Source organism: Thamnophis elegans, chromosome 13 (genome assembly GCF_009769535.1).
Source record: "Thamnophis elegans isolate rThaEle1 chromosome 13, rThaEle1.pri, whole genome shotgun sequence".
NCBI classification, from domain to species: Eukaryota; Metazoa; Chordata; class Lepidosauria; order Squamata; family Colubridae; genus Thamnophis; species Thamnophis elegans.
This window is the reverse complement of record NC_045553.1, coordinates 4,790,658-4,806,709: the sequence shown is the minus strand read 5'-3', so window position 1 is coordinate 4,806,709 and position 16,052 is coordinate 4,790,658. Positions and strand designations below refer to the sequence as shown.

At 46.1% G+C, this 16,052-nt stretch overlaps 1 protein-coding gene across 1 annotated transcript in view; it reads right to left on the bottom strand.

Annotated features, from left to right (window-relative positions):
• GCN1 (GCN1 activator of EIF2AK4) overlaps positions 1–16,031 on the bottom strand; it is an 84,922-nt gene extending 68,891 nt beyond the window's left edge. Inside the window, 10 exon segments of the mRNA XM_032229065.1 lie at positions 3,500–3,578; positions 4,502–4,610; positions 6,092–6,160; positions 6,343–6,477; positions 7,168–7,266; positions 8,822–8,930; positions 11,550–11,681; positions 12,987–13,050; positions 14,550–14,652; positions 15,951–16,031. Of these exon segments, the coding sequence (XP_032084956.1) occupies positions 3,500–3,578; positions 4,502–4,610; positions 6,092–6,160; positions 6,343–6,477; positions 7,168–7,266; positions 8,822–8,930; positions 11,550–11,681; positions 12,987–13,050; positions 14,550–14,652; positions 15,951–15,968 (917 nt within the window). The 5' untranslated portion in view covers positions 15,969–16,031.
• Between the last annotated feature and the right edge of the window lie 21 nt (positions 16,032–16,052).

Here is a 16,052-nt window from a genome sequence, read left to right as displayed (position 1 = left end):
AGAGAAAAGCAGGGACATTTTTTGCTCGTCCCCCCCACCCCCGGAGCACTCTACAAGCCTCCTAAGGCTATGCATGCCCCCCCCTTTTTTTTTTTTTGACAAAACGGGCCGGCCCATTTTTGAGAAGTCTGCAGGGTGCAACTCTTTTTTAAAAAAAAACCTGCCTCTTCAAAATCTTGGTGTGTCTTATACTCCAAAAAATACAGTAGTTCCTGTCCCCTGGAATCGTCGTTATACCGGAGTCCTGTACAGGTATGCCTCCATTTACAAGCATTTGTTACATGACCAATGGAAAGGTAAGTTTTCAATCTACTTGGAGGCCACGAACACGGCCAGAGTTTCAAGGAAGGGCAAGAAATTTAAAAATGGAAATAGAGATAATGCTCAACGTGCAACGCTTCATTTAAGTGACCGTTCAGAGTTACAACACCACTGGGAAAAAGTGACTTATATTGTGATGACCTGGGGCTTGGCACAAAGGCACAGAACTGGTGTGAGTCTCTTTATTGGCACCAACTGTGCTCCCAATGTCCCTCTTCCCCAAACCTGCAGCCCAAACTCTGTAAGCAGAATGACAGCAATGAATCATTCGAGCAGGGCAAGGAAGGAGTTCCAGGAGCGATGGATAATTCCAGCAAGAGGAGATAAACACCCAGAAAGTTGTAACTATTTCAAACAGTCGGAAAGAACGCCAGGAATGCAGGCCACAACTCTGCACTAGTTTTTTTTATAGTTTTTTTTTATAGTTTTATAGTTTTATTTGTCATTTATAGGCCGCCCTTTTCCCTGAGGGGACTCAGGGCGGCTTACAATTTGTGGGAAGGAGTGCAAGACAAAACATAAAATATGTGAATAAAATAAAGTAAACAGTAAAACACAACATTCATTCAACATTCGGGTGGGGCGGATTAGGATCTTATCCCCAGGCCTGACGGGATAGCCAGATCTTGAGGGCTATGCGGAAGGTCTGGACGGTGGTGAGGGTACGAATCTCCACGGGGAGTTCGTTCCAAAGGGTCGGAGCTGCTACTGAGAAGGCTCTCCTCCGCGTAGTCGCCAGTCGGCACTGACTGGCGGATGGAATTCGGAGGAGGCCTAATCTGTGCGATCTGATGGGTCGAAGGGAGGTAATCGGCAGAAGGCGGTCTCTCAAGTACTCAGATCCACTACCATGGAGGGCTTTATGGATGGTAAGTAGCACTTGAAGCGCACCCGGAGATCAACAGGTAGCCAGCGCAGCTCGCGGAGGATATGTGTTATGTGGGCGAACCGCGGTGCGCCCACAATCACTCGCGCCGGCCGCATTCTGGACTAGCTGAAGTCGCCGGATGCTCTCAAGGGCAGCCCCATGTAGAGCACATTGCAGTATTCCAGCCTAGAGATCACAAGGGCTCGAGTGACTGTTGTGAGGGCCTCCCGATTCAGGTAGGGCCGCAACTGGCGCACCAGGCGAACCTGGGCAAATGCCCCCCTGGTCACAGCTGACAAATGATGGTCAAAAGTCAGCTGTGGGTCCAGGAGGACTCCCAAGTTGCGAACCCTGTCTGAGGGGTGTAAAATTTGACCCCCCAGCCTGAGTGATGGAACATTGGCCAAATTATTGGGAGGAAAACACAACAGCCACTCGGTCTTGTCTGGGTTGAGTACCAGTTTGTTAGCTCTCATCCAGTTCTTAACGGCCTCAAGACCCCCGATTCATCACGTCCGCCGCTTCATTGAGTTGGCACGGGGCGGACAGATACAACTGTGTGTCGTCCGCGTATTGATGGTATTTATCCCGTGCCTCCGAATGATCTCGCCCAGCGGTTTCATGTATATGTTAAATAGTAGGGGGGATAAGGACCGAGCCCTGTGGCACCCCATAAGTTAGGGGCCTCGGGGACGATCTCTGCCCCCCGACCAACACCGACTGCGACCTGTCCGAGAGGTAGGAGAACCACTGTAAAACAGTGCCTCCCACTCCCACCTCCCGCAGTCATCGCAGAAGGATACCATGGTCGATGGTATCGAAAGCCGCTGAGAGGTCAAGGAGAACCAGGATGGACGCATGGCCTCCATCCCTGGCTCTCCAGAGATCCTCGGTCAATGCGACCAAAGCGGTTTCTGTGCTGTAACCAGGTCTGAAGCCGGACTGGAAGGGGTCAAGGTAACTAGCTTCCTCCAAGGTCCGTTGAAGCTGGAAGGCCACCACTAGGCAAACTCAGTGTTCGTTCCCGACAAATGCCCCTCCCAACTGCCTCTCCTTTAAACTCCATCCCCAGGTGTGCCTTGTGAAGGGAAATGGGCCCTTCCTTTCTCGTAAGCCACGCAACCCCCGTTGCTCTCTTCTGCGTTCTTCCCTACTCCCTAGGATAAGGACAGGGTAGGCCTTGGTCTTCATCTGAACCTCCCTCTCCCTTGTTCTACCTCTCCTCTGCCCTGCCCCGTCTGACTTTGCCCTTCCCCCGTTTCCTCCACAGCCAAGGGAGCATTTCTCACACCTCACGACTGTTGCAACATCCCCAGGGTCCCATGATCACGGGATCCTGTTTCGTGGCCTTACGACAAGCCAAGTCAACAGGGAAGCCAGATCCACCGGACAAATTGGTGTTACTAATTTAACAGCAGTAATTCGTTTAACAACGGTGACAAGACATTCAAATGAGAGATATAAACGAGACTGGAAAAAATGGATTGATTATATTCAAAATAAATATGGGACTAAGAAATTCCAGATAGCCTATGCTTAAGATTAGGAATGATTTAAATTGTCTAAAGTTAGTTTAGCAAGAAGGAGCTAAGTTCAACATAAAGATGTTATTAACTTCTTACTTTTATTTTTTATCAATATCTTAGACTGTGGTTGTTAAATATCTATGCCGTGTACGGGTTCTGGGAAGTCGGGGGGGTAGGTTGTGGGGGCTCGGGGGGGGGGAGGGTGGTGGTGGGGGAAGTATACTGGGGGGGGTTGTGGGGGCTCGGGGGGGAGGGTGGTGGTGGGGGAAGTATACTAGGCTTGATTTTAAAGCAAGATGATTGCACATGTATATTGTCCTCTCTTATAACATGATATTGTCTAGGTAATAATTTACATGTGATTATATGTTATGGAAATGGTTAATAAAATTTTATAATTAAAAAAAACAACGGTGGCAAGAAAGGTTGCAAAATGGGGCAAAGCTCTCTTAACAGCCGCCTCGCTTAGCGGATGGAAATTTGGAGCTCAGTTGTGCTTGTCAAGTCAAGACCTGCATTCTCTCCTATTGGAATTCTAACACAACAGGAAAACCCACAATAATGAGAGGCTGAGGTTAAGAAGGTAGACACACTAGAACAGTGTTTCTCAACCTTGGCCACTTGAAGATGTCCGGACTTCAACTCCCAGAATTCCCCAGCCAGCAGATGCTGGCTGGGGAATTCTGGGAGTTGAAGTCCAGACATCTTCAAGCGGCCAAGGTTGAGAAACACTGCACTAGAGAGAATCTTGCCTAAAAGGAACATATATGTAAACAAAAATCACTTACTGGCTAACCCTTTCACGATGTCCAGAGCATACTGGCTGAGATCGAGAGTGACAGACGCCAGTAAGCAAGAAATTGCTAAAGAAAAGAAAAAGAAGACGCATGTTCAGGCCAAAGGCTTTCAAGGCTTGCCAACAGCCACACCAAAACCAACCACTGCAGCCAATTTTGCATTCACGGCTACGGAGGTACCAACAGAAAAATAAAATGGGGGCTTTCTGGAACTGCTGGCATGCAATGGTCAGGCTCGTCCCAGCTAGGTCCCTAGGAAAGAAGACCCTCGACTCCCTTTGGCTGAAGGGATAGGTACTTTTACTAAGGATTAGTGGTTGCAGCAAAAGCAGTCTAGAATGAACTACGGCCCCTGGGATGGATACGTGCAATGAACGCTTGTGTTGCTGCAGAGAGTCTCCCCCTTGGGGGGCTTTTTGTGGGGGTCAGAGGGGGGCAGAAATTCCGACTTGGGGTCTGCTTCGGCCTCCTGGTGGGGGGCTTTGGGCGAAGGCTGGGGGGAAGCGCCGCTGGTGGGAAAGAGCCGGAGGACCTCGTTCCAGTGGGACTGCATCCTGGCTGATCATCTCAGCCCGCTGAGCCTCCAGGCGCCGGCACCTGGCCTTGCACTCCCTCAGGTCTTTCCTCTGCTTGGAAAGCCCATGCTCCTAGTCCTCAGTGAGGTGCTTCTGCTGAGCCTCCTTCTCGGTCAGATCCAATTTGAACTGAGCTGTTTTGCCAACTCTTTCTCCTGGGGGCTGCTTAGCTCCAGCAACTGCTTCCTGTTGGGGCCCTAAGGAGCCCAGGAGGGCAGGCGAGGAGCTGGCTTGATGTGAGTGACATCAAGTTGGCCACGCCCACCAAGTCACATGACCACCTAGCCATGCCCACCCAGCCATTCATTAGGCAGATCATATTAGTGGTCTGTGGGATTTAAAATTATGAATTTAGTGGCCCCTGAGATCCGAAAGGTTGGCGACCCGTTACATATGATTCCCTCAATCACTCACTTTCAATGGCGTTCTCCGAGCTCCTTAAGAGAGATTTCTGCAAAGCTGGCAACATGAGGTCCTTGAATTCGGAATGAGACACATACCGGAGCAGAGGCGCACAATTGTCCTGCAAGGAACCAGCACCGCTAAAATAGCAACAGCACTAAAGACTTATATACTGCTTTACGGTGCTTCACAGATATACAGGTTTACAGAGTCAGCAGCCTATTGTCCCCAACAATCTGGGTCCTCATTTTACCCACCCCGGAAGAACAGAAGGCCGAGTCCACCTTGAGATGGATAGATGGATGGATGATAGGTAGATAGAAGATGGATGGATGGATGATTGGTAGATAGAAGATAGATAGATAGATAGATAGATAGATAGATAGATAGATAGATGGATGGATGGATGGATGGATGGATGGATGGATGGATGGATGATTGGTAGAAGATGGATGGATGATAGGTAGATAGAAGATAGAAGGATGGATGATTGGTAGATAGAAGATGGATGGATGATTGGTAGATAGAAGATAGATAGATAGATAGATAGATAGATAGATAGATGGATGGATGGATGGATGGATGGATGGATGGATGGATGGATGGATGATTGGCAGATAGATGGATGGATGGATGATTGGTAGATAGAAGATGGATGGATGATTGGTAGATAGTAGGTAGGTAGGTAGGTAGGTAGGTAGGTAGGTAGATAGGTAGGTAGGTAGGTAGGTAGATGATAGATAGATGGATGGATGGATGGATGGATGGATGGATGATTGGTAGATAAACGATAGATAGAAGATAAATAGATGGATGAATGACAGGTAGATAGAAGATGGATGGATGGATGGATGGATGGATGGATGGATGGATGGATGATAGGTAGATAGAAGATGGATGGATGGATGATTGGTAGATAGAAGATGGATGGATGATTGATAGATAGAAGATAGATAGATAGATGGATGGATGGATGGATGGATGGATGGATGATTGGTAGAAGATGGATGGATGATAGGTAGATAGAAGATAGAAGGATGGATGATTGGTAGATAGAAGATGGATGGATGATTGGTAGATAGAAGATAGATAGATAGATAGATAGATAGATAGATAGATAGATAGATAGATAGATAGACGGACGGACGGACGGATGGATGGATGGATGGATGATTGGCAGATAGATGGATGGATGGATGGATGGATGGATGGATGGATGGATGATTGGTAGATAGAAGATGGATGGATGATTGGTAGTAGGTAGGTAGGTAGGTAGATAGGTAGGTAGGTAGGTAGATGATAGATAGATGGATGGATGGATGGATGGATGGATGGATGGATGATAGGTAGATAGAAGATGGATGCATGATTGGTAGATAAACGATAGATAGAAGATAAATAGATGGATGAATGACAGGTAGATAGAAGATGGATGGATGGATGGATGGATGGATGGATGATAGGTAGATAGAAGATAGATAGAAGATGGATGGATGATAGGTAGATAGAAGATAGATAGAAGATAGATAGAAGATAGATGGATGGATGAAAGGTACATAGAAGATAGATAGTTTGGGAACTTTTGAGGGATTTCTTTCTCACCAGGACGTGCTTCTGAGGCTTGGTCTTGCTCATCAGGATGGTCTTCACATAGAAATCAAGCAGGGCAGTCTGAATAATGAAAATAGTCAAGATATTGATATGTAACAACACACATCACTTCACAGTAGGTCAGAGAATGCAGGTTCGCTATGAAATTCACCAACCTTACACAGCCTGCTCGCCATTGGCTAAGCAGCCGTTATCTTTCTCCAATGCCAAATGGCCTTTAAAAAAAACAACCAAAAACTTACCTTGTGTTTGTTGATGGTGCTGAGATCTTTCTGGGTGGTGCAGAACTGGACAAGCAGGCCCAGCATGATTGCATATCCTTGATTGGCTTCCAAATGGAGAATTATGGAGAGGTACTGATCCACCAGCCCGGGATTCTGAGGTCAAAAGAAAAATATATATATATTGAGGACTGAGGAGGCAGAAATGAGGGAAAACAAGCTGTTTTGAAAAAGAAATGGGCTGTTTTGCTCATTTTGGGGGGGGGGCACTCCCTCCAGGAGCACTCTACGAGACTCCTAAAGGCTATTCATGCCTTTTTGGGGGGGGACACGGGCCCGTTTTTGCAAAAAATGAGCCGTTTTGGGGAGGTCTGCAGAGTGCAAAAACTTTTTTTTTAATTTGCCTCTTCAAAACCTTGGTGCGTCTTATACTCGGCTGCGTCTTATACTCCAAAAATACGGTAACTAATGGTAATATCATAATATAAGATTGAACGAACAGCACGCATGAGTGGGGGAACTTTTACCTTTAATATAATGATATCACTAATAATAAATTAATATAATAAAATCAGACATTTACACGAGCCATTTAATGGGCTCCGTCCCGCTCTGGGTTCCCCACGCCCGCTGGCAGAACCAGGTCTTCCTATGGAGTCTTCCAACATATGGAGTTGGAAGTCAAACATCTTCCAGTTGTCAGGGTTGAAAACACTGTCTCAATGTATTGGATCATGGTTTCTTCCAAGCCTGGTCAAGATACCCAATCTCAACACATCCGGAAGAGACAAGATGGGCAGAAAACTCTGAACCCCGGATGCTTTTTTGCAGAAAATGTAACTTCACCTCTTTCCAGAGTCTGTTCAACTTCTTCACGGCCCCATTCACCACAGGTTTGCGGGAGCCACCCAGGATCTCCAGCAGCAGGAAACACTGAACTTCCACCTGTTAATAAAGACACGTAAAGGGATCATTTCATATCGCTGACCATTCCTGATCTGTTTCTAGCTTGTGGACACTCCTTGTCAGCAGCCAAAAAATATTTTCAGGGCCGTGAAAATATTTACAGACCCCCCTCGCAACCTGGAAGTAAATTGTTTCAATTCCTACCCTCAAAACGACTTTGTTAATATTTATGTTCATGTCTATACTTGTTATCTTGTACATGTTAGACAAACAAACAATTAATTAATAAAAGGGGGCAAAACTCACCGTATTTTTCAGAGTATAAGACATTTTGAAGAGGCAAATTTAAAAAAAAAAACTTTTTGCACTCTGCAGATCTCCCCAAAACAGCCCATTTCTTGCAAAAATAGGCCTGTTTTTTTTAAAGGCATGCATAGCCTTTAGGAGGCTTATAGAGTGCTCCTGGGGGCTGGGGGGGTGAAACTGAGCAAAAAACAGCCAGTTTTTTGCTCATTTCTGCCCTCCCCAGCCCCCAGAATCACTCTGAAAGCTTCCCAACCCTCTGCACATCCATTTTTGCAAAGGGGGTGCGTTTTTGGGAGGCCAAAAATGCTGTATTTAGTGTATAAGATGCAACCAGATTTTTAGCCTCTTTTTTGAGAGGAAAAAGGTGCGTCTTATACTCCGGAAAAATACGGAATACTTGTTATCTTGTATATGTTAGACAAACAAATAGTAAGTAAGATCTTTATTACGGTCAAAGACCAGCAAATACATTTGTCTTTACACTATATTAAAAATACTAACATTAAAATATAATTAAAAGTATTTACATTAAAAGTGGATAATAACATTATGGTCCAAAGATTGTTAAGGTATGTCCAGATAATTGGTACAAGATGGTACTATACTGTAGCCAATATTTTTCTTATGGACATTGCAGCAGCACAGAACTTTGCCACTGCATATGTGGTAGCCGGGTTAGTGTCCTGGAGGAGAAAGCCTAGATAAACATTGTCTGCCCTCCCTGGCAATCTCTCTAATAAGGGGAGAATATATGCAGACCTACAAGCTCTGTATAGCTCGCAGTGTAATAGTACATGAGAATTATCTTCCACTTCTCCTTTACCACATATACAAACGCGTTCGGCTATAGGTGTTCTTTTATACCTGCCCTGGAGGAGTGCTGAGGGAAGAATGTTAAATCTGGCTCTGAAGAAAGCTATTCTTTGTTTTGGAGAGATCAGGTCATTCAGATATCTTGCCGAATCCCACACACCCTGTTTTATTCTGTCCCCACTGTGGAGAGGCAACCTATTTAATTCTTCTTGGAACTCCATGTCCCTCATTCTATTGATTACTACTTGCTTTGCTTGCTCAAAGCCTAGGGACATTAATACGGAAAAATACGGTATACTTGTTATCTTGTATATGTTAGACAAACAAATAAATAAATAAATAAAACGGGGCAAACAATTGTCGTGCTTAACAACAGAAATTCGGGGCTCAATTCCTAAAGGACCACAAAGGACTACCTGTAATCCAACCAAGATTAAGGGGGAAAGATCACAGATCGAATCAAGGCAAATCCTACCAGTTTCTCCCATGTTTCTCCATGCCTCTTGTCTAGTGTCGGGAAGACAATGCGAACGAGGAGACAGGTCCACGAAAGAGCCAACGAAGCAGCCGATCCACTGCTCTTGCTGTGACAGAAAGGACAAACAAGGGAATTAATCTAAGGGCTTCGGGAGTATCGTGAGATTCCCATCACTGGTGCAGATGGGACAGTTAGTCAAACATTACAGAGTTAAGATGAAGGATTGCAGCTGTACCAAGGCGCACACTTCTAGTGTACCTCATGCGGTGGTGGGATTCAAATAATTTAACAACCGGTTCTCCGACCTAATGATTTCTTCCAACAACCAGTTCACCAAACTGCTCAGAAAGTTAACAACCGGTTCTCCCGAAGTGGTGCGAACTGGCTGAATCCCACCACTGACCTCATGATTGCACAGGAATCCATTTCACTGCCCGCTGCTACAATTTGATACAACTTCCTCAACCGTTTGTATAATGGCCAGGGACAAATGAAGTTCCAAGACATCAAAGGACATCTCGTCATCATCTTCTTCTTTTAATGACCCCATAATCCCTTGCAGGGTTGGGGTCTGAATGGAGTTTAAGTGTTTAGTGGCCAGAAGCCCTTCCTGTCGCCAATGCGGAGTTACATTCAGCAGATATATGTCTCAACGTGACCAGAGAGATGAATATCTGCCTCTACCGAGGATCGAACTCACAGCCTACTGATTATGAGGCGAGAGCTCCACCTCCAACCACTGCACCATTCATCAAAGGACATCTGATAGCTACTCTTAATTTTATCAGCCCTGTAAAGTAGGCCAGTCTTAAGGTGGCAAAGTGGTTAGAATGCAGTATTGCAGGCTGGTGTGGTCAGCTGGAAGCAGATTCGGACAGTGAGGAGGTTGGGGAGGAACGTGGGCCAGTCCTGGAGTCTGTGGAGAGCCAGAGAGGGGGCCAGGGCCATCTGGGAGTTATGTGCTGCCTCCGGAGCCTCCGGAGTCGGACATCAGCGAGGCAGAAGAACAAGGGGAGCCTGTTCCCAGTGCGGCACATGCACAGAGCTGCCAGAAGGCAAGAACAGTTAAGACAAAAGGGGCGACTTGGGAGTAAGGCTTGGAGATGATTGGCCCCTCCCATAAGACATAAAAAGAGGAGCAAATGAACATGAGCCTTTGCAGGAAGCAACTTGGTTCATTCTGGTCAGTTTAAACTCTGAAGCTCCGTTTTGACTCTGTGCTCCGTTTGGCCTTGCAAAACTAATCGGCAACTAGGTCTCTGGCAGCGTTTCAAGGGAGATAAAGGTGGCTGCTTATCAGCCTTATCCCGAAAGACTTTGGCAGACTTCTGTCGGACTCTTCACAAACTATTTGCGACTCATTACGGGCTGTGAATGAACATAAATCACAGCCGTTTAAATAAAAAGAGGGTTTTGGGGACTAAGTGTGTAATTTTTACTGTCTACAGGTCTACAGGCTACTTCTGCTGCCTGCCGGCAGTTTGAGTCTCTACCGGCTCAAGGTTGAACTCAGCCTTCCATCCTTCCGAGGTGGGTAAAATGAGGACGCAGATTGTTGGGCGGGGGGGGGGGGGAGGCTGACTCTGTACACTGCTTAGAGAGGGCTGTAAAGGACTGTGAAGCGGTATATACATCTAAGAGGTTCCTTCCATGAAGTTAAGAGATGAAAATAGTTTCTGAAACTAATTCCCAAAGAAACTTTGCAGATTCTCAACCCTCCAGGTCATGGCTTAGGACCTGGATATCTGGGAGGACCGCCTCCTGCCACATACCTCCCAACGGCTGATAAGAACTCACAGACTGGGCCTTCTCCGGGTACCGTCGACCGGACAATGCCGGCTGGCGGCTCCTTGGAGGAGGGCCTTCTCTGTAGCTGCTCCGACCCTGTGGAGCGACCTACCCGTAGAGATCCGGACCCTCCCCACTCTCTCGGCCTTCCAAAAAGCCACTAAAACCTGGCTATTCCGGCAGGCCTGGGGCTGTTGACTTCAGGAATGAGGTCCAGCCCCACTCAGATTGAGTGTATGGTGTCTTGTTTTTAAATTGTTTCTTTTTAAATTGTTCTTTTTTTTTCAACTCTTTATATTAACTTTATCTGTAAGCCGCCCGGAGTCCTACGGGATTGGGAGGCATATAAATCTATTATTGAACTGAATTGAATTGAATTTTATTATTTGTATGCTGCCCTTCTCCAGGAGGGACTCAGGGCGGCGAACAACTCAAAAGGGGAAAAGGGGAACATAAAACAGAATACAAGTAATTAAAATAACCAAGAGTCACACAACCATACAAGTCGAGAGGGGAGGGGAACTCATCAACCCCAGGCCTGCCGGCAAAGCCAGGTTTTGACAGCTTTTCAGAAGGCCTGGAGAGAGGTGAGGGTCCGAATCCCTGCGGGGAGTTCGTTCCAGAGGGCCGGAGCTGCCACAGAGAAGGCCCTCCCCCGGGTAGTAGCCAGGTGGCATTGGCTGGTAGACGGAACCCGGAGGAGGCCGGCCCTGTGCGATCTAATGGGTCTTTGGGAGGTAATTGGCAGCAGGCGGTCTCTCAGGTACCCATTAAAGGTTAAAGTTAAGGTTGTCCCAAAGGTGCTTTTTTTTTTTTTAACCCAAGAGGCAACTGGATTTCCTTGGGCTTTTTTTCTTTGAAAACATTTCGCCTCTCACCCAAGAAGCTTCTTCGGTTTTGTTCCCCTAGAGGCCTTTGCCCAGCGCTCAGCTCTCACCTGGATCCCCCGGACTTGCTGCTGATTCCTGAAGATTGCAGGGAGCACAGAAGGTTCTTCGCAGTCACTTCTGGTTGGCATTCAGCCAGCTGCCGAAGAGCTTTTTGAAGGGCTCGGTGTGATGCAGCATCTCTAGCAAAAATGGAGAGGAAGGGGAGAGATTGTCAGCTGAAAAATATGGCTCTGAAATATCCTGTCCTCAATTAAGCTTTCCTGATAATCTGCCTGTTTGTTTTCAATAGCAAAGGTTTATTCTTTAGCAAAGGTTGAAGATAACCTTTGCTGAAGAGGATTAGGGGCTTGGAGGCAGGAATTGGGTATGTCTAGACTGGTGAAAAGAAGGACCAGAGGTGACATGACAGCAGTCTTCCAATATTTGAGGGGCTGCCACAAAGAAAAGGGGGTCAACCTCTTCTCCAAAGCACCTGAGGGTAGAACCAGAAGCAATGGGTGGAAACTAATCAAGGAGAGAAGCAACCTAAAACAAAGGAGAAATGTCCTGACAGTGAGAACAATTAACCAGTGGAACTGCTTGCCTCCAGAAGTTGTGGGTTCTCCATTATTGGATGCTTTAAGATGGGACGGACACCTGTCTGGAATGGCACAGGGTCATCCTGAGCAGAGAGTTGGACTAAAAGACCTCCAGGGTCCCTTCCAGCTCTGTTATTCTGTCATAATATTTTATAATTATATTTATAACTCTACAATATGTCTGAGGGGTTTGTTTTTTTTTTTGGAACCCTGTAGAAATTACAACACACATTGCAAAAAAATAAAATAGTAAAGAGAACTGTGTTTTGTATTTCCATCCCTTTCGGATAAAGTCAAAATTTCAGAATAAAAGCAATCTTCCATAATTAATCCACTAAATGGATGCTGGACAGGAATTCTGCACCCAGAAGGAAAACAGGTTGTGCAATGTTATTGCACGTGATCACCAGTTAAAACTTCATCAGTGAACTGAAAACGTATTTCTTTATTTACAGGAATCTGCTTTGCTTTGTCTTCTGTCCTTGTAAACAATTTTGCAGCAGACATTTTAAAGGTAGAAGAAATGCATTTCCAAAACAATCTCATCAAACTATGTTATTTCTCCAGGCCCATCATTGTTTTTTGAAAGGCATAATTAAAAGAATGGTTTGGGGGGGGGGGGGATCCAGTTTTCAATAAATACAATTGTATGCATTTCTTTGTTCATTTGTGCAATTGGTTAAGCACCCTACATTACAATACTATACAACGAAACACAAATATCATCTCACCCAAAAAAAAAGAAAAGATGGCCAATCTTTGGTTTAAAAAAAAGAAGCAATTTTAAATGAGAGAGAAGCCTTATCACAAAAAGCCTCTAAATCTGCTTCCATAGACTTTGCCAGAACAAATAAATGTTATCTGAACCGGGCATAGTCCGCCGTCTATCCAGTTTGACATAATTACCTGTATCGATGCAGAGTGAGGCAGAAAAGCTTACACAGGCCCTTCACAGCGCCTTCTGGCAGATCTGTGAAAGATCAAATCAAAATCAACGTGGTACTTCAATGAAAAGCAATGCTTAAAATCAAAAGCAATGTTTTAATGCCCTATGCCAGGGGTGTCAAACTCGATTTCCTTGAGGGCCATATCAGGGTTGTGTTTGACCTCGGGGGAGTCGGGGGGGCGGCATGGCCTGTCAAACACTTGTGTCGGGGACGGGTATGGCGGCCTGAGTGCTCTGACAGCGAAAACGGGCTCCCGAGCTCCATTTTCGCCTGCAAAGGCCTCCTGCAACGCTCTGCTAGCAAAAACAAGCCCTCCAGGGCGGCCCCGCAGGCCAGATTGAAGCACCCCGTGGGCCACATCCAGCCCCCGGGCCTTGAGTTTAACACCCCTGCCCTATGTGGTTTCTATTTTCCCCACAAATGTCAATCAACGCTGATCTAAAATTTTAAAAAAGGCCACAAAAGAGACCTAGAACAAAATGGATGGACGACATCAGCAAGTATGGCGTGCCCAATTGGCTATGAAAAGCTCAGGACTGTACGAGTTGGAAACATGAAGAAGGGGCCTTCATCCTGCAGTGCGTAGACAGTGGCTAAAATGATGATGATGATGATCAACCAATGGACAATTAGATTTTGAACAGGACTATAGCCATTGGTCCAGAGGTAGAGAAGCTGTTTCACACACTGCAATTGTGATGAAAACACCCACCTTCATGTCCAGAGCTTCTATTGAGATTTTACTAAACTTTTCAAGACTCTTTTCTATTCGGTGCTACAAGTGGCTCTCAACTTACAACTTTGGTTTAGTGACCAAAGTTAAAGTGACACTAGAAAGTGATTTATGACCATTTTTCCACACGTATGGCTTTTGCAGCAACCCCGTGGTCAATCCACTTATGTCACCTTTTGACAGGCAAATTCAAATTCAAATCTAGATTAACAGCTTCAGTGGTTCACTTAAAGCCTGTGGCAAGAAAGGTTGTAAAATGGGGCAAAGCTCGCTTTACAACTGTCTCGCTTAGCAGCAGAAATGTTGGGGTTCAACTGTGGTCATAAGTCAAGGACTGCCTGTCAGGCCTGCAGCCATCTTTTTTTTTGGATCTTTGGCCTGTCACACTTTCTATTATTCTCCTATGCAGTTTTCTATTGTGGGAAAATGGGAGGGGGCATTGTACGGGGTTAGATGCTATGTAGCCATAACAACATTCTTTCTAGAAAGCCAAGGTCATCCTTTGTCTTTGCATCTCTGCACCTGACCGGAACTGAATAGGTGGAACTGCCAGCATGGCACTGGGAGATTGGACCATGTGATGGATTGGTGGGTGTGGGGGCAAGATCTTGAACTTTCAATGGGTTGGGGAAAACCAGGAAGCTTTCAGATTTGGGTTTTCCCAGATGTACCAACATGGCTCTCTTAATCAATTGGAACTTTGAGCAATACTTCGCCTTGGACTCTGATTTACATTTGGATACTATTTGGAACCATGACACTACCCATATTTTGACATGGTATAAGTACCTTTCCCAGTAATACATCTTCCAAGTTCACTGAGGATTTCTCTGCGCTCCTTCACACTAGAGGTGGTTACTTTCACTGCAAATCTCTTCAGTGTTTCCGAAACCTAAACAGATGTTAGAGATTTGGGGTAGGGGAAGAGAAGATCGTTCCTGTGAGGCCCCTTTTGGAGATGCAAAAGGTAATCAAAATAATCCAGTAAAGATCATCAACGATGCCTGTGTTCAACAGCGAACAAAGGGCAGAAAGCACAACTCCATGACACAGCCCTTTCACCAGTTCCAAGAAGACTACACACTCATTTGCACTGCTCAGGAGATCCTTTCAAAATAAATATAAAAAGAATGTGCAAAGCTATGTCTCTTGAAAGATACAATTTCAGCTTTCCCTCAATTCTGCTGAATCTTGTATTTCATGGTTTTTTTAGCTAAACAATAGAGTTGTGAGAAACTTTGGCTTGGCCAAATCAAATGACAGAATGCAAGATTGAATTGACACTTGGTAAAGACTTTGGGATAATTATTCATTTATTGGCTATCCATCTCGTTGTATTGAATGGTAAATAAAGCCCATGAGCTGGACTTCTGCAGCATGCGAAGATGAAGAATTGCCTGCTGAGAATTTTGTGTATCATATTAACATGACCTAAAGCAACGTCTCTTGAAATATAATTGCAGCTGTCCCTCAACTCTGCTAAATCTCCTATTTCAGGCTTTTTTAAGCTAAACAATAGAACTTTGAGAAACTTTTGATTTCCTATTGGTTTGCCCAAATCAAATTATAGAACAAACGGTTGGGTTGATAAAGAAAAATAAAATAGATTCATCAAGATTCACTAAACCACCGTGTTACCCACTTAACGACGGCGGGGGATTCGCTTAACAAACGCAGGCAGGAAAGTCATAAAATGGGGCGGGGGAAACTCTCCCTGAACAGATTTCTCGCTTAGCGACGTGATTTTTTTGTGGGGGTTCAGACTGCGGTCGTTAAAGCGAGGACTACCTGTCCTGCTTTTGCACCCAAGGATTTCACAGCCTGAAAAAAGCCCGGTAGGTGGTCCTCCCCGCCGACTTTTGAGCCCCAGCCGCTGTCCCGGGCTTGTTGTTGACCACAAAACCCATCCTCCTCCCGACGGCTACCCCGACGCCCGGGCTGGGAACCATGGGGTTCCTGAGGAAAGAGCTGGGGTCCATAGAGAGAGAAAGAGAGGCTCCTGGCGCTCCTCCGCAACCCGCGCGGAGCCTCCTACAACCGGCCCAAGAGCGGCGCCGGGAACGCCGACGGAGGAGACGCGTCTTCTCGCCCGAGGAAGAGAGCCGAGCCGGGCGGCGGGCGGCTTCTCGGGCCGCCTTGGCCGGCTTCTCTGTTACTTTAGTCCCGCTCCGGCCTTCGGCAAGCGCTCACCTGCGTGTCAGCCGCCATCACGCCGGCTCCGCCCGGAAACTGTTTAGCTTCACTTCCGGCGCAGGTTGATGGCGTCACGAAACGCGCACACGAAGAGGGGAG